The sequence below is a fragment of the Meleagris gallopavo genome, chromosome 3, assembly GCF_905368555.1.
Source record: "Meleagris gallopavo chromosome 3, MGAL_WU_HG_1.1, whole genome shotgun sequence".
Taxonomy (NCBI): domain Eukaryota; kingdom Metazoa; phylum Chordata; class Aves; order Galliformes; family Phasianidae; genus Meleagris; species Meleagris gallopavo.
In genome coordinates, this window is record NC_139406.1 from 29,569,433 (window position 1) to 29,593,907 (window position 24,475).

Below are 24,475 nucleotides of genomic sequence, written 5' to 3' on the forward strand. Positions count from 1 at the left end.
GTGGCAGAGCTGCTGCCCAGCCTCAGATATTAGGTACTCCTGACTCTTCATCTGCTCAAAACTACTCGTGTGATTCTGGGTACAGTGCATTTTAGCACAGGAGTGCCCAACATTCTTGTTTCCCTGGGCCATATTGAGTGAAGAGGAATTAAGCTGCATATGAAATACATTATATACATTAACTATATCATATATATGGTTGGACTGGATAATCTTGTAGATCTTTTCCAACCTTGGTGTTTCTGTGATTCTGTGTGATACAAGTAACAGAACTTTTATTTTTTGTGTTTATTTTTAAAAGATAACAAAAAGAAGGCAACAAAAATGTAAGACCTGTTGAGTTGGACGTGCATATTTTAGTGTGTATAGCGTTTTTTTTCTTTCAATTTATGTAGTGTATTAACTGTCTTATTTCTCTGGTTAATGGAGGATAGATTCTTTAGTTCATTGACAAATAAAATAATAAGAGTATGCACCAAATGTGTTTGACTTTAATTACAACTTTTACAGCAGAGATTTTTCCTATTTCGACAGAAAGCAGGGGTCTTCAGTGACAACAGAGTACTTGTTTTCTTCTCTGCTAGTGTTTAAACTTTATATGCTTAATTTTTGTTGAAGGTTTCATGCACCACATGGGTTTCCTGTGCTCAAGATGTAACAAAAACAGTAATTTATTTCTAAATAGGTAAATCCCCTAATGGAAAGTTAGTGTCCATGCAAACAATACTGAGGATAGTATCACAACTTTAAGCTTTTGGCTGTTAGCACTGGATTACTCTGATCATGAATCTGAATTGTTTTGAATTTCACTGTTGATTTATGTAATAAACATATTGACGATGAGGATACTTTTTCAGTACTGCATTTCTGACATGTCTTACCGATGTCAAAATCTGTTACGCAGTTTGGATTTCTATAGCACATTACTCTTTGTCCCCTATACCTCACCACCTTCCCTGTAAAAGATTTTTTTTCCTTATGCCCAACCTAAATCTACCCTCTTTAAGCTTGAAGCCACCTCTGCTTGTTCTGTCACCATAGACCCTGCTGAAGAGTCTGTCCTCTTCTTTCCTGTGGCCCCTTTAGATATTGAAAGGCCACTATCTTGACAGTTGAATTTAGTGAATCTTAAGCTTGTTTATTAGTTAAGTAGGACTAGTTAATTATAATTATATTAATTGTCATGTGAATACATCAACCAAAACTGAAATGCAAATAATGGGCCCGTTAAACCTTTAGCTGTTATGTGCTCTTAAAGGGATTGTCTTACAGGGTGTTGTTTGACTACATGGTGGCAATGCACATAGACTATTGTTGTTTAAGCCTGCAGCTACTGATTGCCTGCTGAAAAAACCCCTAGGAACATTTTTAAGAGGCTCTTCTGAGTGGGAGACAAAGACTTTTTTTTTGTATTTGCAGATCAGAGATGTTTTCTTGCATCCAACTGTTCTTTCTGGATTTCAGGATTCTTGGTACCTGTAGATGTTTGGTTGTATGGTTATTATTATTTTTTTTAATGGAAACTTCAATTCCATAATTCAGTATCAGGTTTCTAGGGAGTGATAAGCAGCTGTTCAGTATGCTCTCTCTTGTGCTTGTGGAAATTGCTAAAGGTTTGACTTCGGAGGAAACAACCATGGGCTTCTTATTTCATGCTCCAGCTAGTTGCATTTAATACCTTCTTTACAATAAACTCATTTTCTTCTAGCTTTTCTAAGTCCTGTTATGTCACTCGATATTTACATCCTAATGATTTCTTAATAGATTTGTTGCATATTGTCCTTAATTTCCCATTCAGATACCTGTTTCCTGAGAGCCTGACATGGCGTCTCTTAGATCAGTCAGTCTCAGATGCTGAAACTCCACATTAACAACTGATTTCTTGTTTTGGCTGTCACCTCTTTCACAACCTGATCTTTGTCTTTATTGCAAAGCTTATCCAATGGTTCTAAGAACCATTGTATATCTTCTTTGAGACAGCTGCAGCTAGTACATAGGGTTATATTTTTAGCATTTGAACAGCAGGTAAAATGATAGTGAAGTTTGTTATGCTCTTTTGTATGTGTGCGATGAAGTCATTCAGTGGTATAAGAAGCAAATATTTTTGCTTATTTCTAATTTTTATTTTTGTATTTGTCTGCAGCTGCTGCTGGGACGTATGCTTGTGTTCGGACCCTTGCTCGTTCTAGCTGTTGGCTTTGATGCAGTGTATTTTTCTGAACCTTGTATCTGTTGTGGCAGTTGCTCAATGCTCCAGAAAATCCTAAGGTAGAAGATCGTGGTATGCAGATTGAGAAGGCCTAGCAACACTGACAGTATATTTGAAGGTTATGCTATGTCTGCATTCCTGTGATACTGCTTTGGAGCAGGAACACAACTGAAAGTGATAAAAATGCATTGCCTTGCAGATGTGAAGTAAACTTCAGTAAACAGGTTCTGATTTTAAAGCTGTTATGTTCTATGGTAGGTAATGTAGTTTTTCTTCCGAGAAAGGGAATCAGTCTTTCACTTAATGGTGGCATTGTTGTCATCAGTTAATGTAGCACCCCTAAGAAAATAAACAGATTTCTTTTTTTCTTTCTGTTTAAAGAAAACATTATGGCTGACTGATTTTACTAGTTTGTAGGTGGTGTTGAGAAGGATAATAAGATATTTAAGGTGGGATACTTGTGGGAATCCAAACAAAGCTTCTCTTCTTTGCAAAAAGGATAAGAGATTGACTAGAAGCAGATATTCAAAGTGAATGCATGTTGCTAAGTTAGAAGACGGTATTTGCTATGTATGTGCTTTATAAAATGATGTGTGTTCGTATGCAGTAGATTGGCAGTGTAGGAAGCTTTCTCATATTTGGTTGTATAATCCAACCTGACTGGCTGAATATCTTCTACTAGCATTTAAGAATGTAATGTGTACGAGCATGTATTTACAACTGTACTGCTTGTATCCTGATATCTTCACTGAACCTGCCTGGCTTTCATAATTATGGTTCTGAATATGTAATTTCAGTGATTTAAAAAAAAAAAACAAAACAAAACAATAATATATTTCCCTATCCTAAAACTGTTGATATATATCCATTTTGACATTGTCCCAACCAGGCAGTGAAAGAGTTGGTTCTTATATTCGGGCAATTCAAGATACACAAAGTGCTACAGGACGTTTCTGCAGAATAACTGTGTTGGAATGGTTTATTTGGTTTGTGCCTGTCTCCCTTGTGACCCTGTGGTAATTGAATGCTGGTGGCCTCTTTCCCAGCTATTGCTGTAGGCTGTTTCCTTTCACTGTTAGCCTCCAAACCCAAAACTTGATACCTAGACCATCAAGTCTTGGACGTACATTGTGTAGATAATATCCACTTAGAAAAGGAAGGACAATGATTCTCAAACCTTGATCATGTTCACCAGGAGAATTATATGAGTCTGCAATATTGCACAGTTGCTTTAACTTTTTCATGATAGAAGGTTAATGAAGTTTCAGTTTATGTGCTGGTCTTATAACAGCACTTCTGTGGGTTACCTTATCTTCAAATGTTCTTTTCTGATGATGGCCTCTTGAATTACTTTTTACAGATGTGCTTTCAATCGTGGCTCCGGAAAGTGCTGCCCTTAGTCAGCTTGCTTGAATACTCGGGTTAGTTCACAGTGAGCTTGCACTCAAGTTTCAGTGCTGCTTAACTTGAAAAGATAAGCTGGTACAAAAAGCTTGAATGCTTGTCAGGTATGTAGAAAGATGTCATTCATACTCTCATGCAAAGATACAAAGCATGTTATGACACAGGAAATGACCTGGGGATTTGGGGAGAAGTGCTGACATTGTTATACTCTGCTGTATATCTGTGGACTAACATAATTCAAAAGAAATTCTTATCTAAAACCATATTAGAGGACTTCAGTAGAAAATGTGGTTAGAGCTGTTAATTGATGTGGTCTTTTAACTTACTGTTGCTCTTTTTCTCAAAACCTCTTGTTAAATATTATTTTCAGTTGAGGTCAGTTGACATAGTAAAACCATTAACATTTTCAGATGGGTCAATTGTCCATTAACTTGTAATGCATTTTAAGTGAAAATCTGTCCTGCCTGCAGGCTTTTTTTTTTTTTTTTTTTTTTTTTTTTTTGGAGTTTCTTCTGATATGTCTGTGGTGGCAAATACTCATGGATGTACTGGAAGGAATCCAGCAGAGTTGCCATCAAGATGATCAGGGGAGTGAACACTTCTCCTGGGAGAAGAGGGTGAGGGAGTTGGGACTGTTCAGCTTGAGGAGAGGAGCCTCAGGCAATTTCATCAGTATCTAAAAGGCCTAAAGGGGCTGGTGCAGGGAAGACGGAGCCAGGCTCCTTTAAGTGGTGCCCGGCACCAGGCAAAGAGACAATGGGCACACACTGAAACACAGGAGGTTCCCTCTGAGCATGAGGCACTTCTGCGCTATGGGGGTGCCATAGCACTGGCACAAGTTTCCCAGAAAGGCTGTAGATTCTCCTCCTTGAAGATTTTCAGAAGCATCCTGGACATGGGCCTGATCACTGTTCTCTGGATAGCCCTGCTGGAGCAGAGGTTGGAGCAGGTGGACCCAGAGGGCCCTGCCAACCTCAGCCATGCTGTGAGTCTCTGATGTATCTTTCAGTTCTAGGGAAGTAGGGGTAAAACAGCATGAAATAAATGGATCTGTTTCTAGTAATCTTCATGGGAGCTCAATTTCCAGCGCCGGAAGGTAAACCTGGAGAACACAAATAAATGTAATTATTGATTACCAGAGTTAACCTTAGTGAACATGACCACCATACTGCCTTACCGGGTAAAGTCTTTCACAGAGCAGTAGAGTTTCTTGCACTGAAGTGATGGCTCTTGGGCATCACAGTTCTCCAAGTACTGTGGGCTCAAGCATGCAATGTCAGGGGATCTTTGTTGGACTGGAAGAGAGCCAGGAGATCCTAAGCAAGATTAAGAAGTACATATTCCTAAGAGGCATAGATCATGCAAAGTTAAGACTTGATAATGAAGATGCAAAGTCTCTCCAGGATGGCTGCCTTATTATCTTAGTTGCAGGTAAAATACCATGAGTATCTGCTGAGTATTCAGTGCAATTAAGTGTAAGGTATATTTTTGAAGCAGGTGTGATTTATGCTGCCAGGTCTTGACCCTCATCAGTGTCATTATGAATGCTTTAAGAGAAATCTGCCCTTATACCAGCCAGCACTATGGGCCTGTTAACAGATTTCAGAATCTGGTGCTTCTGTGAGCTGCTTTGGTGACTGTGGAAGAGGGAAGGTGATAAATCTGGGATAAGTAGAAGAGTTATGTGAACACTGCACAGAGTTCCTGAAAATTGGAATCAGTCCAACCTGGATTCATAATAATTTAATGTTTGCAGACTGTGCTGTTAGTGTACCAATGACTCTATGGGCTAGTTACTTTTAGCACTGTATAGTCTAGCATTATGTACCATGCAGATCCTCCTTTAGCCTAAGATCGTACACAGCTTTCTTTCATTTCCTTTTAACAGTGCTTTTTTCTGCTAACCTTGCCTGGCACCGAGGACACTTCTTTTTGTTTAAATATGCAAACTGCTCTGTGATCTATCTTGGTATATCAAATCCCAGGGTGTAAAGTTATCGTCACTGTTGCTGAAGAGAGATGCTTTAAACAATTTTTCAGAATAGGTCTGGTCTGGGATTTAATTTTGTATTTCAGGCTTCAGTAGTTAATTTGCTGTCATGGTAGCAATAAAACACCTTGTTTTTCTCAGCTGAGAATTGTCAACCCATTTGCTAAAGATTATGTTGCATATCTGTGTGTGAGGCAGAGTGACAGTAGGTCAGTTTGTAACTCCTGAAGATTTAGAAGTTAAAAGGAACCCTTCTAGAGATAGGTATACATTGCTTATTCAGTTTTGCACGTAGCATTCTTACAACAGGAGGAATTAAATTTTACTTTGCAATACTTTTTATGAATGTAAAGGTGGGATTCATAAAGGCTGGGTTTCTAACCAAAGCCAGAGCAGGCTTAACAGTGTTTTAAGGATCTTTGTTTATTTAATGTGTATGTGCTACAATTAAGCAGCAGAGGGAGACTGAAAAAGTAATACTAGAGGAAACAAGCTTGAAAGTGACATTGAGTTTTAGCATGCTCTTTGCAAACACTGTGCACTGGTCTGCTTATTGTAGAGAATAGACAAAGTATGGTCTTTGTGAGAATTGCAGCCACTTGATTTCAAAGCACTGCATACATCTCCAGTCTTTCTTTCATGACTCGGTTGATTTGGTTACTTGCTGAAGACAAGAAAGGTGAGATCTGTCACAAATGAGTTGCATCACTGAGGACTGAAACATTTTTCTATGAAAGGGGCAGACAGGGTCCTAACCTTCCTGCAGTTCAGAGCTTGTGGTATATGGTGAGCTATCTCCTTCGTTAGAATTGTAGTCCTCATTCTTAGTTCCTTTGAGGAACTGAGGGGACTGGGGTCGGCTTTAAGAAGTGATTTATTTTGTTGCCACCATGAGACAAACTGTGTTTTCTAAGTCTCCCTTTTTGAATAGTTCAAGTCTTTCTATGTGTTAGAACTGTGATTTACCTGCGACATAGATAGAAGATGTGTTACTGTGTTTCCAGATAGGTGCTTTTTTTACTTTTAATACAGGTTTTTTTTCCACTTTATTCAAATTTCTGTTTTCTTGGATGGACACGTGCAACAAGTTTATAGGAAACAGTCAATGTTCCGAGCAGAAATCCCTCACAGGAGTCTTGCTGTAGTGCAGAATTCCACTTAAAGTGGAATTATCTCAGCATTGATTTTGAGTATGTGTGTAAAATGGGTGTTTCTCTGGTTTGTTTGAGGGATTGGAATGGAAACTAACAAAGTAAAATCGTCCTGGGAACTGAAGAGGCGTTCAAAAGAATAAATATAAAAAATTCTAGATTGTTTTTTACAACTGTACTTGAAAGGATAGAAACTATTAAATCTTTTCCTTCTTCAAGAGAAACTACCTTTTAAAGAGAGAGCGTGCATACTGAGGTTGTATGGTAGTTACAGATATTGAAGAGTTTTCTGTTATTAACACAAGGTTAGAAGAATTGAAATAAGAGTTGCAGCTCTGAAGAAATCCATAAACTCATGAAAACCAGATTGGGTGTGATGGTAAATTAAAATAACTGAGAGTAAAAATGGAAAATACATGAGGTGGAAGCTTTCATTCTATTGCAGAATGATGAGATAGGGGTGAAATGCTTGAAGTGCTTGGGAAGAGAGCTGCAGCAGTCAGAAAGCAATTTTTGAAAACATTTTCATGAGGTTACAGCTGCATGCACATAAATGTTTTAGTGATCAGGCGGTGAGTGGAGTATCAAAGTAGCTTGCAGAACTTGATTAAAAATTGATTATTCAGTTTGCTCAAACATGAAAATGAGGAATTGTCATATAAGACTGAGTGAAGTTCAAACCAGAAATGTGTTGTTCAGGTGAATGATAGTGGACATCTACAGCTCCTTGTTAGAGGGCCTCAGTGGAAGTAAGAAACTCATGTTGAGTTAAAGGTGAGCTGAAGTTCTTCGAAGAAATCAAAGAAGGCTTCCAAATATTCCGTGTACATCAGGCTCAGGAAAACACATGAAAGCCTGAAGAACACTTTTTTTATATACTTGCTTCCAGAAATAGAGCTAGAGGGAACTTGTGTCACAAAGGAGGAAGAATCTGAGCTAACAGTTGTGCAGAAGGAAAAAAATAAATAAATAAAAAAATAAAAATAAAAAAGAAAATCAGTGTATGACCAAGATCTCTGTGCATTTATAAATACAAAATTAAAATGAAATATCGTGATAATGAGAATAGGAAGAAGACCATTTAATTTGGCTTTTGCAATTATATAGCAATGGAAGAACAGATGTTCTGATAAACTGGTGTTTCTAATTATGTATTTCTAATATTCAGTTTTATTTATTGTTCTCTTTTTTATTAGCAAAACCAAATAGGAAGCTGACGTTCCTGTACTTGGCCAATGATGTCATACAGAACAGCAAAAGGAAAGGACCAGAATTTACAAAAGACTTTGCTCCAGTAATAGTGGAGGCATTTAAGCATGTTTCAAGGTAGAGTATGCTGTTATGTGTAGTGCCCTTCATTGTATTTTGGCAGATTAGTTCTCAGTTCATCCATCTGACCCAAGTAGTCTTTGTCTGCTAATGCTGTACTTGGAAGTGTCATTAATATTTCTAGCATTCTTTTGGTCTTGAGTAGTCTTAATGCTGTTAGATAAATGTAGTATGTAGTAAACTCATCTGTGTTCAGTCATTTTTCCCTCAGAAAACTTAAAGTGCCTTATTTTAAGATTTTCTGTCTGCTTTTATATGCTACAGCAATCTGGTTTGTCTCATTACGGTGTTTGTGATTTGTTGTTTTTTTTTTTTTTAGTCAACTATTCTTTTTGTTGTATTAGAACAATGGTAGAACTTCAGAACAGAATTATTTTTATATAGTGCTCTAGAGCAGTTAATAAAAAAAAAGTGCGGCTTTTGCGTAATGGCAATACAGACATACTATGGATTGAGCAAAGATATATACTGTATATACAGTACTATATACTGTAGTATAATTGTGATGTATTTTCACCTCGTTTATTTTTCTTTTTTTCTTGTTACAGTGAGTCTGATGAAAGTTGTAAAAAGCACCTTGGCCGCGTGCTCTCTATCTGGGAAGAAAGGTCTGTTTATGAAAATGATGTATTAGAACAACTTAGGCAAGCTTTGTGTAAGTATTTTGTTTACTTATGAAAATTCAGCATCTCGTTTGAGGAGTCAGAGAAATCAAATTTCAGTTTGTTTTCATTTAGATGGAGACAGAAAGGTGAAGAAGCGTACGTATGAACAGATAAAAGTTGATGAAAATAACTGTTCACCTCGAAGTTCTCCTACTGATCCTCCACAGGTAAAACAACCCCTTAAAGAATTCTGTTTTTGCATATGGTTTTGTAAATAATTTTTCAGGTGCTCTTATTTTTGGATGGTCTCTACTTTTCCTCTTAGTAAGTTACTTCTATGGACAGGGATGACCACGCCCCTTTCTTTAGTGCAAGTGGCTGAATGATGTCCCAATATAGCATACAAGATTTCCCCAGTCTATTCTCCATTGTATTTTATGACCCATATTAGCTTTGTAAGGAGAAACTGCTGTGCTTTTTACCTGTCCATGCAACCTTGAGGCAAGATGAATCTTACTGGCTACATCAGTTTGTTTCCTGACGATACCTCTTGCTGGAAATCTTCGTTCTTCTGTGGGAAAGGTAGCTTAACATTTACATTGATTTTTTTTTTTTAGGAGTATAAAGGAACCATTGGCTCTGCAACATCTTCTAACATTGAAGTTTCTGAAAAGAAATGAAAAAATTAGCCTGTCATTTGCTATCCCTTTGTGAGGTGTAATCCACCAAAGGTTGTGGACTATCTTTAACTTCAGGCCTCATGAAACTTCTTTCTTGAAGTACTTTAGGTTACAAGTTGGAGCTAAGACATTGAACGTGCTGTAACTTCAGTAAAATTGACACAAAACCAAAAAAATGTATGAACTATATATCCTACTCTGCTTATTTTAGGATTTTAGCATTAGCTTTGATAACGTGTTAGGTTCTCTTTTGATTTCTGGTATGGTAATAAATAACACATGTAATTGGAATAAGATTTGTAGCATTTACCAGTAAAATATCTTTCAGTGTTGCAGTAATGATGCTTGAGTAAGGTTCTTTTCTATTTTGCCTTGCTCTGACTTTTAGAATTTGTGGGTTTTTTTTGTTTTGTGCTACTGTCCCATTTCAAAAGGTTTTTGTTATAGCAAGGAATGACTCCAGAAATAATCATGATTTAGTATGTTTCTATGTAACAGCTTCCAAAAGAAGTGTGCTGATCTAGTCTGGAGTAGTGAGGCAAAAGTACAAGAAAATAGCTTCAAAAATGTGTTTGAAATGAAAGGTACTGTAAAATAATAATTACTGTCAAAAATAAAATAAAGTAGTCCTATGCCAAAAACTTCAATGAAAAATCTGTTTTAGGAAGGTGATCTATAAAACTAAGGAACACTGCAACATTTGTCCGAATTTTTTTTTTTTGAGAGGGAATAGAGTGGTGATATGATGCTGATATCATAAATGCTTTTAAAAACACCATTAAATTGATTCCATAACCTTGTTGTGAAATACTGTTTTATAGTAGGATTTCTTTATTTAAACTAGTCTTCAATCTTGCATGCTTTTTCAGACCATGGATCTCATTAGAGCATTACAAGAACTAGAAAATGCTGCTTCTGGGGATGCAGCAGTTCATCAGAGGATAGCTTCTTTGCCTATAGAGGTCCAAGATGTGTCCCTGTTAGACAGGATAACAGGTGAGGGTTGCGGGTCCAGTAACTGAAATGCTCTTATGCAAACTCAGTGACACAGAATGAAGTCATGCTTTACCTGTTTCTCTCTGCTTACTTTTAGACAAGGAATCTGGAGAGCAACTTTCCAAAATGGTAGACGATGCATGTATGTTGCTGGCGGATTACAATGGCAGGTTGGCAGCTGAAATAGATGATAGGAAACAGCTAACTCGAATGTTGTCAGACTTTCTACGATGCCAAAAAGAATTTCTTGCAGAGAAGGAACATAAGCTGGAAGTGCGTATTGTTTTGTTTTAGTCCATTCTTTTGATAAAGCTTGATCTTGCAAATGTTTTTAGCTTGCCTAAACAACTTTTCTCTTCAAAGGTATCTACCAGTTAGATCTTTGTTTCCAGCACATTCTTAACAAGATTTCTTTGGTTCTCACATTCTAACTCTATTAAATCAGCAGAACAGTAGGTAATTAATTATCAACAAGTCTTCATGATGTCCATAACTATAATTAATATTATAGTTGTGATCATTTCAGTGTTTGTCTTTGTTTTTTAGCATGTTCAGTCTGCGTGATAAGTAAAGGCTTAGTTTTATTTGTGCAGATAGAAAGTCTTATCCTTAGCAGTACGAACTTAATTCTTCATAGAATATGATTTTTCTTGTTCTTCTCATTGTTGTAAGTTTTAACTATGTATTATAGGCTTAATTTCCTTTTTGTGAAGAGGATTGATTTTTGTGATAATTGCGTGTTTGTGAAGTTGCTTACAGAATAAGAATTTAATTACTGGTTTCAACATAACTTTTTAACCTGACTCAAAGATACATTAGTAAAAACACTTCTAGGTTTTGCAGCATCATTTACAGCTGGCTGCCAGCTGTAGGGGGGCAGTAGAATAGGACAAATAATTAATAAAAGAAGGGTAAAGATTGAATAGATCAATGTGAATGGGTGATGTACTAAGTTATTCCGATGCTTACTGTTATCAGTCACCAGTTTTCCTTACCTACTGCATAATAACTGCCAAGACTGCTGGTGAATTTTACACCTTTCATAAATAGGTCATAATTTCATATCTGTTCCTTCCCCAATCTATTATCTGAAACTTAAGATGTAGGTTCAAACCCTAACTTGGATGTTACAGCAGTAAAATTGAAACTGCATCATTTTGCAAGGGGAAGTAGCTGTACAGTTGTAACGTCCTGTAACTGTAGCATATGCGTGTAGTCCTTATGTGCTACATAAATTAATTGCTTTTTAGGTCTCATGTGTAACAGGCCTATCATAAAAGATTTCTTCACACTGTGGTTTCTTTACTGTTTTGTAATGTCATAACTTGAACTCAAGTTTTGTAGCGTCTTGGTTCAGGAAAATGCTGTTTGTAATGCATCTGAAGTTGTCTTTCCTAGAGTACTGTTTCCTGACCTTTGCTCTTGTGCCTCACAGAAAAGCAGTTGATGAAGGTTTTTCCTGTCAGCTTCACTGTATTTATCCTTACCTGAGGGAAGAATATCAACCTACTTCATGTAAGATAGATGGTATGCATGATAGTTTTAATTGCAGTAGCAAATGATCCAGCTGTCAACGGAACCTGAAAGAACAGGAAACCTTAAGCTTTTCATCACCTGCTCTATCTTCTGTGTGTGTATATAATGTGTTTGAAGGACATAGTCCCACTGTAGTACTGTGGGAACAATCGTCATCTTTTTGTAGTTTGTTACCTGCAATTACACCTATTTAGGTAAAGGCTACTGATTTAGTGAATTGCTCGAAAGGTAGTGACTTTAGTCCTTCAGACAAGTTGATACTTCTGTGGAAGCCAACGCTTGATTAATCAAGAATTGCAAATGGACTGCAACTTTGAACATTTTTCACTCTTGTTGGCAGTTTTCAACAAATACAGAATGTTTTAACTTCCCAATATTGCTAGGTCAGTGAGTTCATTTAGGAAAAGTAGCTTTAAGAAAAGTAGCTGTAGTTCATAACTAGTATCCATGCTGTCATGGTCTTTAAACTGAGTTGCTTGGCTGAATTATTTAAATAGCTAAAGAATCTTATTCTAATACAGCACACTTTCAGTTTTGGACTGGTTTCAGTGGCCTTTCCTACAAAGGAGGAGACGGTAGTCTGCAATGTCTTTTTTTTTTTTTTTTTTTTTAAACAAATGAAGTGCTAGGATGTTGAGGTATATTCTGAGAATGTTTTTAGACTGATCATTGTGGTATAAATACAAGCGCTTTAAAAAAAAAAAAAAACCAAACACCTGAGAAAAGGTAGTGTTATATTTATATATATATATAAAAAGTGCTAATAAAAGAGCTGAGAGATAGGAAAAACACAACAAATCTTAGAAATTGAACTTCTAAACTTGTGTTGAGGTAAGTGAAGTGAGTTCTTTTATACTCACTACTAGTAGTGCCTTTTAGTTTGTGAACTGCAGGCTGATTAACATTCTGAAGCTTTGAAATGCAAAATCAACAAGTCTTCATGATGTCCATAGTCAGTGGACTGAATTTCTTTTTTTATATTCTCTTTAAGGAGTGGATATTTTCTGGTGTAAATGTCAATCGTCTGCAAATGTGTTCATTTTATCAAGCAAGGACTGTATTTTTGAAGTCTTAGGAAGCACCATACCTCATTCTGAGCCTTATTTTTTTGCTTGAGATGTGAAATCGCACTGGAAAAAGGGCTTGTTATCTAGTTGTTTGAGAACATATTTCCTGAACTGTATGTTTCTAGACTTCGACTTCCAAGCTTAATTTCTGGTGAAATTCATCTGTTCTAGACAAGGACAGTTCTTTTGTTAGTCTTCTGACTATTGACATTCTTTTGAGCATAACATGCTTTCTGGGTAGTAACATAGGAAGAAATTAATTCTTAATGAATTAGTATCATCCATCTGTCAGTATTTTTGAGATCCTACCCAGTTGCTGTGTCCAACACCCAGTTGTGTTTACAAACAAGAGGTTATATTATTTTTGATTTCTAGAAATGTCACCTGCTGTTGACCTGGTTTAAAAGTATTAGGATTAGCGTTTCCAGAGAACTTTCACTGTCTTCAAACTTTGGATTAGGGCTTTTTAAACCTAAATTTGCAGGGTTTTTTGTTAACATTCTGAAGCAAACTTACAGGTAAGTAACTTGTAATAACCAAACTTGAAATGAGTACAGGAAATTTTGATAACAAATAAATACATGGGCTGTCATGTCTGCATCAAAAGTTAACCATACTGCTTAGTAGGTGAATTTCATAACTCTACTGTGGGTAAGTAGTATTGTTTTTAACTCGTAAGTCATTTTTCTTTAACATCTGTCTAGCTTCTGTTGCAGGTGGTGGCCATGGACCTATCTTCTAATGATGTCACCATCCCTTAGTATACACATCCTGCTAAAAATAAATTTAAGAATCAAAATCTTGTATTGTCTGTTGTTTTTGAAAACTAAAGGGGAGGAATTCTTTAACTGCTCCTGCTAAACCTCTGCTATTGTCGTCTATCTTCTCACAAACATTACTGAATTTATACCTGATCACAAACAATACTTAGGCGTGAGATGGATAAGTATTTATCAGAGCCATTCTTTTTTCTTGAAGACCAAAGCTTTCACATGGTTGTTCCTAAAATTTGGAAATTTGATTAAATCATTCAAAGTTCCAAATGCGGAGATCTGAGTGTCGCTTGTGTTGAAATCACCTTTACCCCAAGCAAAGTGCTGTGAAAACGGGACTTTCAGACTTCAGCTTTTTAACCTACACTGTTACTTACTGGACTTAGTTGAACATCAGAAATAAGTGATGGATATAGCACTTATTCATCGCAAGCACAGTAAAGAACTTTCATTTTATTGTTGGAAATTATTTTGTAGGTAGCAGAAAAGATGTATTTTACAGTTGCTCTTATGGCCCTTCTGGAAACTCCCCCAAATTTAAGATTCTTCTAAAGAATCTTTACCTTCTTTTTGTAAGATTTTTTTAAACGAAGTAAAAAGAAGGTTCAGGGTACTGTAGTTTTATCTGGAAATTTGCATAAGATTTATAGACAGGTGTTATTATTCCTGAACTTAAAAATGGAAATTCTTGCAGAAAGAGTCTGTAAGAACTTTTTTTTTTTTTTTTTTTCAGAGCTTTGAGGACTAATGTTTCTTATTTTCTACTTGTTTGATTCATGCCTCCTTGTTGAGCGCCTGTACTGCCCCTATTCCCTTTCCCTGGCATTTGAACAGAAGTGTTTGTCAGTCCATCGATCTCACTGAAGCCTGGGAAGGAGCTATTTATGTTGAGCAGGAACAGAGAAGGAGCTATACCAAACTTATTGTCTAGGTGCCCTCATTTCCATGTGATTTTGGAAAAAGATTGTCCTATAGACGTTCTGAATGTAACATGGCCTTAGAAATACAAGGGTGACAAGATTGATTGATTTTACTGTTGCTTTGTTTTTGCGTTTTCTACAATGTCATTGATTATTGATTACAGAGTAGATAGACTCTTACTAAATTTCAAATAAAATCTTTGATAATGCAAAATCTTTTATGAAAAAATGATTCAAGATAGCCACCTCTCATCTTTTATTGTTCAGAAGTACAACATTGCTACACTTAGCATATTCTGGATGACCTAGTTTTTGGGGTTTTTTTTGTTTTTTTTTGTTTTTTTTTACATAAGGTTTGTAGCTGTTTACATCTTAAATTTGGAAATATTCTTACAAAATCCAAGTTGTTATGGAGGAAGAGCTCTGTTGGGAGGCCTTCTGTGTTTCAGCAGATTACATTTAATTAAGATGTCTGATTTTGTTTTCTTGCATTCCTTATTTTATACAGTTATGTAAACAATATTCACATCCATACTCTCACACATTTGGTTATAATTGTGGTTACTTAGCATATAATATGCTCAAATGCACTTTTATTTCACAGTTGAGCTTTATAGCTCAGTATAACTTGTCTTCTTGGGAAATTCAATTTTGTTGTTGAATTTTATGGGTAAAATCTAGCTTTGGAGTCAAAAGATTTTTTTGCTCTGTTCATTTCCTGGTTAATAGTTAATGGTGAAAAACATTTAAACTGTGAATTTAAGGATAGTAGTGGTTTATTGTAGCAGACCTTTGGTTTTCAGTTTGTTTTTTTTCTTTTCCTTAGTGCAGGATTGGTCTAAATGAATTTAAAATGCCATGTTCAGTCATGTACTTTTCAAATCCACTTGGAATAATTGGGTTTAATTCCTAAACCTTGCAGTGGGGCAGCTGAAGTGTTCTGCTGTCCTTTGGTTGAATGTGAGAAAGGTTGATTTGTAGCATGAATTCTGCACTGCTTTTGTTTTAGGGTGAAATCTTCTCTGTAGCATTGTGGGTGATCTATAAATTCCTAACTGTGGCAGAACTGCAGTAACTCGAGTTAGTCTTGAATTAGAACTGAACTGTTATTAATAGTACAATGATTACAGAGCTATTAGTTGGGAAATATTAGGAATTTATCAAGGTTTATCCATACTAAACAGGTCTCTTTTGAGTATTCTAGATCATCTGATACTTTCTTGGAAACATGTCTGTGTAAGTAGTGATAGATGTTGTTCTCTGTTGTGGTCTGTTTTGACGTTTTCAATCATATTCATTTCTACTCAGGGTTAAAGCTCGAGGAATTTAATCTGGCTTAAGAATGCCTTCAGTTCAGGATTGTACATGATTTCTACAGAAAGAGATAATCAAGGCATTCTTGAGTGGAGGAGAGTGGGACGTTGGAGCCCTTTGTAGTTTAAAAAAAAAAAAAAAAAGCAAAGAGGCTTCATCAGATTTTCTTTGCTTGATGTTGGCCTGCAAAATAGTCTTCACTATAATTTATTTGTTTTGGCTTTTGAGGAATCTTTGTAGCTGTGATCCATCAGGAGAAGGTTGTAGACCAAAGATCTCTAATAAATAGATTCACTTTATTCTAGTTCTCCTTATAAGCTGTACAAAATGAAATTGGATTCAGAAACAGACTACTGTGTTTAGAGATGTGTAGACCAGTTCAGTGCCCTTCCTCATGCATTCACTTTGACTGTTTGAGATGCTTCATGTAACATAAATGTCTTGAAGTTCTAGTCATCTTAAAGTTTAGTTAAACAATGCAAGTCCTTCAATGAATATAGCCACTGATGTTCAGAGAAAAATAAAATCCAGTGAGCTTATTGGCTTGTATTACCAGAAGGTGATTGGAAAGAGTTCAGCAATTGCTACAGTACCCAAAGTTTACTTGAAGCTAAAATATTTGAAGGAAATGGTTTAAAGCAAGATAGACACATTTCTTATCTGTGGAAGAAGTAGCTAAGCATGTTTACAAGATTGCTAACTCTTTTTTTTTTTTTTTAATGTAGTTGTTTGTATGCTTCCATAAGCATTGTATGTCTCTATCAAAAAGTGGCAGGATGGAGTTGAAGAAGTGAAATTTTGTAGAACTAATTTGGTGGATTGGAGTGGAGAACAGCAGCTCTTAGGTCAAATACAGCAAAGTCAAGTTTGTTGGTGATTTTTTTTTTCTTTGCTGTAACCATTTTATGGGAATAGTATTTATTTGTATCATTTCTTATAGCAAGCCTACAAGTGCTTTGTGCTCGACTAATGAGTATCAATATATTTTATAGTCACTAGCAATTGGAGTCTCAGATACATGGTACGTAATTTCCCAATTTGTATCTAAAGGAGTGGTAGATTTCAGAGTTCTTTATTCTCAGCACGATAGAAACAGTTGAAGACTGCTGCTTTCTCAGTTAGTTTACCAGTGATTTGAGTAAAGATCCTGACTTTTCAAACAGATTGGGCAAGTTTTAGATTACACTTTGCTCATTCCTGTAAAATAAGGATAACTTTTTACTGCAGTTCATTATGTTTTAAGGCAATTCTTATCACATTATTCCAAAATCAAAGTAGCTTAAATGGTAAAATTGTTATAACTTCTGTAATCAGGAAACTTTTATTTAACCTATTTACTATTTGTGAAGGGTGGATTTTTTGAATGTCACTCTGCAGCTTACCCTTGACTCTTCAGTTAACAACAACAAAAACAAACAACAACAACAAAAAAAACCAAAGTAAAAGTACACAGATGCTTATGATCTGGGGTATCTTTTGAATTCTTCTCTATAAACCAGGGGAAAGATACTGGTTGTATCTAGGTGAGACTTGCTGCTGTTAACGAGTCCTTTAGACAGTGCTCCTGGCTGTTGTAAGCCAAAACCAAAATGAATTAATCTATTTATATCATCTTCAGAAGAACAGGTTTTACAGGTATGTAATGGATTATTTTTTTATGCAAACAAACATCTGACAATTGGAAAGTGGTAATGGAATAATCAGTGCAATATGCTTTATCTAGAAGTACTTCTTGAGGTTTTTGAAGGGTAGCTGGAAACTGGGCAATGACTTTTCGGTGATTTCTTCAGTAGATGTTCTTTGCATTGACCAGACATATTGCTTTGTTGGAAGAAAAGCTATCTGGATTTAAGAAGCATTGAAACTGTAGCTCCTGTTTCTGTCAGCACTGATCATGTTGCACTTTTTTTTTTTTAAGTAAAGGTGTAGTCTTAACTAGAGGTCTTAACTTTGTTGCTGTTTAAACTAGTTGGTCCCTCCCATGCCCCCACCCCAATGTTTTTATCAGTAGAACTATTAAATTTTAAGGACAGTTATTCTCTTTATTTTGAATACAAAGTCAGTAGAACTATAAAACTGGCTTGTATTCTTCCCCCACTCCTTCTCAGCCCAGCTGAAATCTGCTTTTGGAATTGCTGATGCAACTGGAAGTTAAGAGAAACATTAGAGTACATCAGAACGACAGGTTGCTGTGTTAGAGGAGGAGAGGGGAATTCATTGCTAAATGAGATTACACAGCATCCTTTCTCACTTGATTTGTCAGCTACAAAGAAAATATTTATAAACTTTCTTCAAAAGAGAAACTTTGGGGAGGAAAAAGGAATGGAAGCTTTGAGAAAACTAATCCACAGTTTGAGATGATAGCATATATATAAGCAGGCTGGTTAGAAATCTGTTTCTTTCATTAATGTCTTTTGGTACTTCCATTTAATGGGAAGATAAGTCATTGTGTAGCAGCTGTAGGTTCTGCTGTGCTCTTGAGAGCTCCCTCTAAATTGTGTCCTCAATAAAGCCACTGTCATTAGGCTGATACTCAGGAGTCCTGCTTGGGAATTTTTTCTGCCATCATTAGATATAGAAAGTTTATAATAAAACCTTTGTCCTTACAAGCTTCTATATTGTTAAAAGGGAGCACCGTACTCAAGTTACTGTTTAATATGACCTATACCTGTGTCTCACTGCACTTCTGGTAACAATCTGGTTGGTTGTAAAGGCTGGTGAGAAATACTACTGGATCTGACAGAAAAAAAAAGAAGATAAGTGGTTAGAACATCAGCATGTCTTTTGTCAGCTTTGTTGAAATAACACAAAGCAGATTTCATTCAATCACAGGTACAAAACTTCAGATGTTTCCTCTTAAAAACAATATGTCTTTAGGTACAAAAAGGATTTTGCATAAAATCTAACAGAACTTAATAGCACTCAATGTTTGTGGACAGGGCTAACAGTTTTCTAAAGAATTTGAATGTGTGCAGCAAGGAATTAGTCTAGTAGTGGACAACAGCTACATGTATATTAACATTTTAAAGAAAATCTGCATGTGCTCTGTGTCTTGTTTATAGTGCTAATATTTACCTCTGTCTTCACAAACACATAAGGAAATAATCCATTGTCTTCCCTAATTGTATGCAGCAGTGAACATCTTCAAAGCTCATAATTAAATATGTCTCATAACATGAAATAATTTACTACTTCAGTGTCAGTTTAGACAGTTCTTACAGGAAGAAATGTTGACTAGTACAAATAAATTTGTAGGTATAGGTGTTGTCTTATGACAAAAACTGGTTAGAATTTAAAAAATATATATTCTTGTTTTGGAGTGCTTCTGAATGTTGTGGTACGTAAGGACTGTCATTTCCATGAGTTTTCTTAAACCCAGAGCTTGAATTGAAATTATAGATTAATTCATCAATTATCTGTAAAATCTCACTTAAAATAAAAAAAAAAAATCACATGACTGAGATAAGGACCATTAATAATTACGATGACAAATTTTTCTGAGTTCATAACTGAACTGTTCTTAAGCAGGCATCAAAACAATTTTGTTTCCCTACCTCAAATTCATGACCGTATATAATGGTACTAATAGTTTGTGACCATGTCATACATCCTGCTTAAAGAAGCTGTTTATGGGACTTTGAACCTCATCTAGTGGGAAGTGTCTCTGCCTGCGCAGGGAGTTGGAACCAGGTGATCCTTAAGGTCCTTTCCAATGCAAACCATTCTGTGATTGCAATCTCTAGTCTGTACATTCTTTTCAAATACCGACTGATTGTCTGAAGGACAATACCTTCAGGTTTTCCATTAATGGCCACATCTATATATGCACTTCTCTAAAAACAAAACAGCTACCCGTCATGAGACCGAATTAGCCAACAGGTAGTTCAATAGTTTAACTGCATCATCGTAGTGAGATTGTCTTGTTAGACCAGTAGTTTTCCACTGTGCTTTTAAGAAATCTATGCTAACTTATGCTAAGTAGCAGGTTGAGTGGTTGGTAATTTCTGTGTTTTCACTAGAAGCTAAATGGAAAGGGCAGAAATACCACTCAGGGTTCAAATAAGCTGAATTTTACAGATCAAAACCATAACATTTATATGTCTAAGTAGGTGTATTTCACCTGTGCCATTTTACTTAAAATTCACATGTAATCAGTTCTGGTTCTTAAGGAGAGTTCAAAGAGTAGTACTGATAAAGTGGGTTGATTCATGGAGCATTAAGCCAAGAAAGCCAGCTGAGAGACAGTGAAAACTGTTAAGGAAAATTATGATTCTCTTGGCTTGGCTGTTGCTGAAAGAAATCAAGTTCTTAAAATGTGGCTCTATCTTTCTGTTAAAGCATGTAGATGAAATAACATTTTGAAGAATCTTCCATTTCATCTTGTCAGTAGCTTCTGGAGTTTTAAGATTGGCTTTAGGTTGAGGACAGTTTAAAAACTCCAGCACTTACTATTGACGTTTTCTTGAAGCTGAATCTGTACACTTTGGACTGTGTAACCAAATGTTAAAACATCAGTTTCAGCAGCAGTGAGGAAACACTGTAATCTACATTTGTTGTACTTGCCCCAGATTAGTGTCTCAGCTTGATAGCTATGGAAAGGGAGGTGGGAAGTTCTGTCATAGGAATGCTCTTTTTCACTTGGTAGGGTTGTAAAATGATCCTTTCTCTTCCCTTAAAGTTTAATTCCACACCAAAATAAAGAAGAAAAAAACTCTTTACTTCTATATTTAGGTTAAAACAGTTGATGTTTTTCAGTTCTGACGAAAGAATAGTGAATCAGTCTGCTTTGGAGTTGTTAAAGCTTTTCCCCTGTTAAAATCTGGAAAGCTGTAGACTAAAAGTGGTGGAAGTGAAAAGTAGAATACAGGGAAACAACTTCTGACATACAAATTCTGTAAAGGATAGTAACAGAAGTCTGTATGGTGTCTTGGAGTTGCATTTTCATACTACATACCAGAATGTATCTCCAGGATAAAAAAAAAAAATGCATTAAGTTGACTCATGTAGAGAGAACAAAACATTTTTTTTCTAACACTTCCCAGCTGGTGCTGGCAGTGATTACTGGAAAAAGGGAGCATGTTGCAATTACAGTAGGCTTGTTAGTATTGTTTTTATCTGGCTTCTCTAAAGCAGTCATGCTGTCAGTCCGTCTTCTCTTCTTTTATTGGCCTGGGAAACAAATTTAAAAATAACTTATAAATCTACTAAAACTAAGGAAATTTTTGTAAGTAGATACCAAAGGACTATTTTAGTAGTATTTTTCCTTCTATCTGCTGTCCAGTCATTGTGTGTAGCTTGGAACCAGCCATAAACTCCACTACTTTTTGCCAAAACAATGAATTGTGGATATAGAAGACATTAGGGGTATTAGGAAGGGGAGGGAAATGTTGGAAGGGGCACGTTGTCTGGGATTTATGGTGAGATGGAAAGCTGAGCTAACTGATAGGGGATGGGGAGAATTAGCTGCTTATTTTTAAGAATCAAACACCATCATTGTTCACTAAACAATTTTCTACCCCATGCTGTCCCGTTTTGAATAGCACTACTGAGGGTGAAAATATTTGTATGTGATAATAGAGCTGAAAAAGAAAATACTTCTCTGAAATTGTTGGTCTGAAGAGACCGTTTTGAGCTTTTCTGCTCAACTTTGCTAGCTGCTTTATCTTTGCTAGCTTTGCTTCACTATTAGATGAAATCTTGTTTTAGCAAAAGTACCTTTCTAATTACTGTTTGTCATCTGTGAATGGACCTCTTGACGCGTTCTCAGTGTTTTTGGTAACTTAAAAGTAAGCTATGAATTCAAACTAATATAAAAAACTGTTCATGTAGTTACCAAGTACCCTGATCTGTCAGGAAAATGAAGAAAAATCTGCTATCGTTCCTTTTTCCAAATGAAGAAGAACTTCAGTATTTGAAATGGGTTGTTACATACTTAAATGAGAACATCTGGAACACTTTAAAATTTCCTTAATATTTCAATAGTAATGACTTGTTCCTTGCACTATTACACCACCCACCCATTTTAAGTCCCCCCAGAAAAACAGCAACAAGAATTCAAAACAAAGTAAACACAAAAAAAGCTTTTTAGAATGATCAGAAATGTTATTTTTGAGATGCATAGACAGAAGAGGAAGGTAATTGGCTTTTTAGGCAGAAAATCTAGTGAAGAACATGAACCATACATTTTACATTTTTGTTAGCAAACAAAACAAGGACTATGAAGACATAAATTAACATTGGCAACATTATCTGTTAATAGAAATTCAGAATAGTTTCTTGGTGCAGATGTGATCAGTTATCTGCATAGCAGGATTTGTTTGCTATGGCTGCAGCTTTGTAAGTGAAGAAACAGTTTTGAAGTTGTGCAGCCATTATGTGCAGTCGTTTTAAAGCCCTGCTGCATGCAGAGTTTGGCTGCGGAAAACAGATAATGGCTGCTCTGTTAGTCATTACATTGTGTAAGAAAGAGTGTCAAAATTTCGAAGACATGAACTGGAAACCATTAGTATGTGTTTGAGTTCACCATTGAAAAGATTTTTGAAGTAACTTCTGAAAGCAGTGCATTCGCAGTATGTAAAAAACAGCAATAGAACAACAAGAAAGTTGGAGAAGGAAGATTTACATCTGACTGTTATGGCTCAAGTAGGTGCTTCCTTTACTCTAGTTCCTCAGATGTTAGACTCTTAGTACTCTTCTCCATTCCTAATTACATTTTGTTGTTGTTTAATACTTTTTTTCCTCTTAAATCACTAACTTTCAGATAAGATTCATTCTATTCTGGCCCAAATACTTACGAGACAGCAAAGAAGGTTAATTTTTGTAGTAGTTGTTCAAGAATTCTGCCTATAAATGAGTTATTGAATTGTATGTGAAGTTTTGAGCTACTATTAACTTCTTTAAATTGAGCCTTTGAGCTATCCTGATCTGGGTAAATGTATAAGCCCTTCAGATTATGAAGTCAGGTTAAAGCAGAAGATATATTAGACGATAGAACTCCCCTAAGTTTTGCACTGTAATGCTGCAAACAACATTTTAATGTAACTTAACTCTAGGCTGCTAGTAAGCACAGTAGGAGGAATTATTTTGCAAGGACAAAAAATAAAAATTCAGTAGTTCCCCACATCACGTCCTAATTCGCTATTTGTGGTTTGTCCACTGTTACTTCTTTTTTCCTCTAGTCACTTTGCTTTCTCACCATACTGGGGTCAGTAAGAAAATGCTGAGCGTCTCCTCTTCTTTCACCGTTCCCATCTTGGATTTGGTTGTCTTCATACATACCAGGATTCAACTGTGAAGCTGAATCAGATGCTGTTTTGCTAAAGGGATCGCAGGATCAAGATGAAATCTGGTTTAAGTTTTTCAGATATTCTAGAAGCATCATACAGTCTCCCATTTAAAGTAGCCTGTTTTCAGATGGAGATGATGATTAACGTCCATCGGCCTTTATGATGTGTGGTTGGAAAGTGATGGTAATCTCTAACATCAGCATATTTAATAGTGAAGGAAGCTGTGACATCGTTATGCCAATGTCATTCATGAGTGCTTGGCCCACCAGATTCTATTAATCATTTGATATTAAAAAAAAAAAAAAGCTACAGAATTTTATTTTAACAGATAGTGGGGAAACTTCTGGCCACATCTTTATAGTTTTTCATTTGTTTATGATTACATAATAACCAGAATGAGGAATCGATGCTGCATTTACCAGTAAATCACCTTTCCCTTTTCTCCCGTTTTCTACTTTCTGTCCTAGGAAAACTTTAAATTTTTGATGACAGAGGGGATGGCTTTTGTTTGTTTGTTTGTTTGTTTTTAAAGGAATATATTTAAGCAACCTTTGGTTTTAAACAGTTTTGATAGAGAAATGCCACTGCCATAGTATTACATACACTATTTAGCAAAAGCAATTTAGAAAGCCAGATCTTTCTTGTGCTTGCTCTTTCAGGCCACTTAGTGTAATCAGTGTCATTTCCAGTAGAGAAACCCATCATTTAGTATAGGAAGATACTAGGTACAAATCCTATGGAGAGAACTAAACTTTGTGTATACTTAATTAATTTGCTCTCACCCATAACACAGCTATAGCAATATTTGAAGATGCAGGAGTGGCAAGTTCCGGTTTAAAATGTTCTTATCTGTGGAAGAAACTAGATGTTCTTGCTAAGCCAATTTATTTCAAAGCCTTTTTTCCCCTAGGCTGCAAGACAGTGGGATAAAGTGCAAACTGTTGTGGGTGCAAACACAAAGCATGAAGCACAGTCACTATGCATACTGGGTTGTTCCTGGGTGACTTGTCCAACCTGGCCATGCCCTGCCATCTGAGAAGCTACTGCAGTTTCATCCAATGCATGTCTGCTTCTTTTTCAGGCATGTTATATTCAAGAACTTTTATTTCCTCATTTTCTGCATTTCTTCCTGTGCCATAGTGCTATCTTAGAACACAGATGGCAGAAAAAAGTTTAGTGGGGCTAAGGTATAAGGTACCTTCTAGAAAGTAATCT

The 24,475-nt window shown here is 36.0% G+C and overlaps 1 protein-coding gene across 2 annotated transcripts in view; it reads left to right on the forward strand.

Moving 5' to 3' along the window:
• Positions 1–24,475, forward strand: part of RPRD1A (regulation of nuclear pre-mRNA domain containing 1A) — a 46,617-nt gene that overhangs the window by 4,899 nt on the left and 17,243 nt on the right. For both annotated transcript variants that reach the window (XM_085220522.1, XM_085220523.1), the window contains exons 2-6: positions 7,951–8,080; positions 8,632–8,738; positions 8,821–8,915; positions 10,238–10,364; positions 10,462–10,637. In XM_085220522.1, the coding sequence (XP_085076648.1) occupies positions 7,951–8,080; positions 8,632–8,738; positions 8,821–8,915; positions 10,238–10,364; positions 10,462–10,637 (635 nt within the window). The remainder of the gene's footprint in view (positions 1–7,950; positions 8,081–8,631; positions 8,739–8,820; positions 8,916–10,237; positions 10,365–10,461; positions 10,638–24,475) is intronic.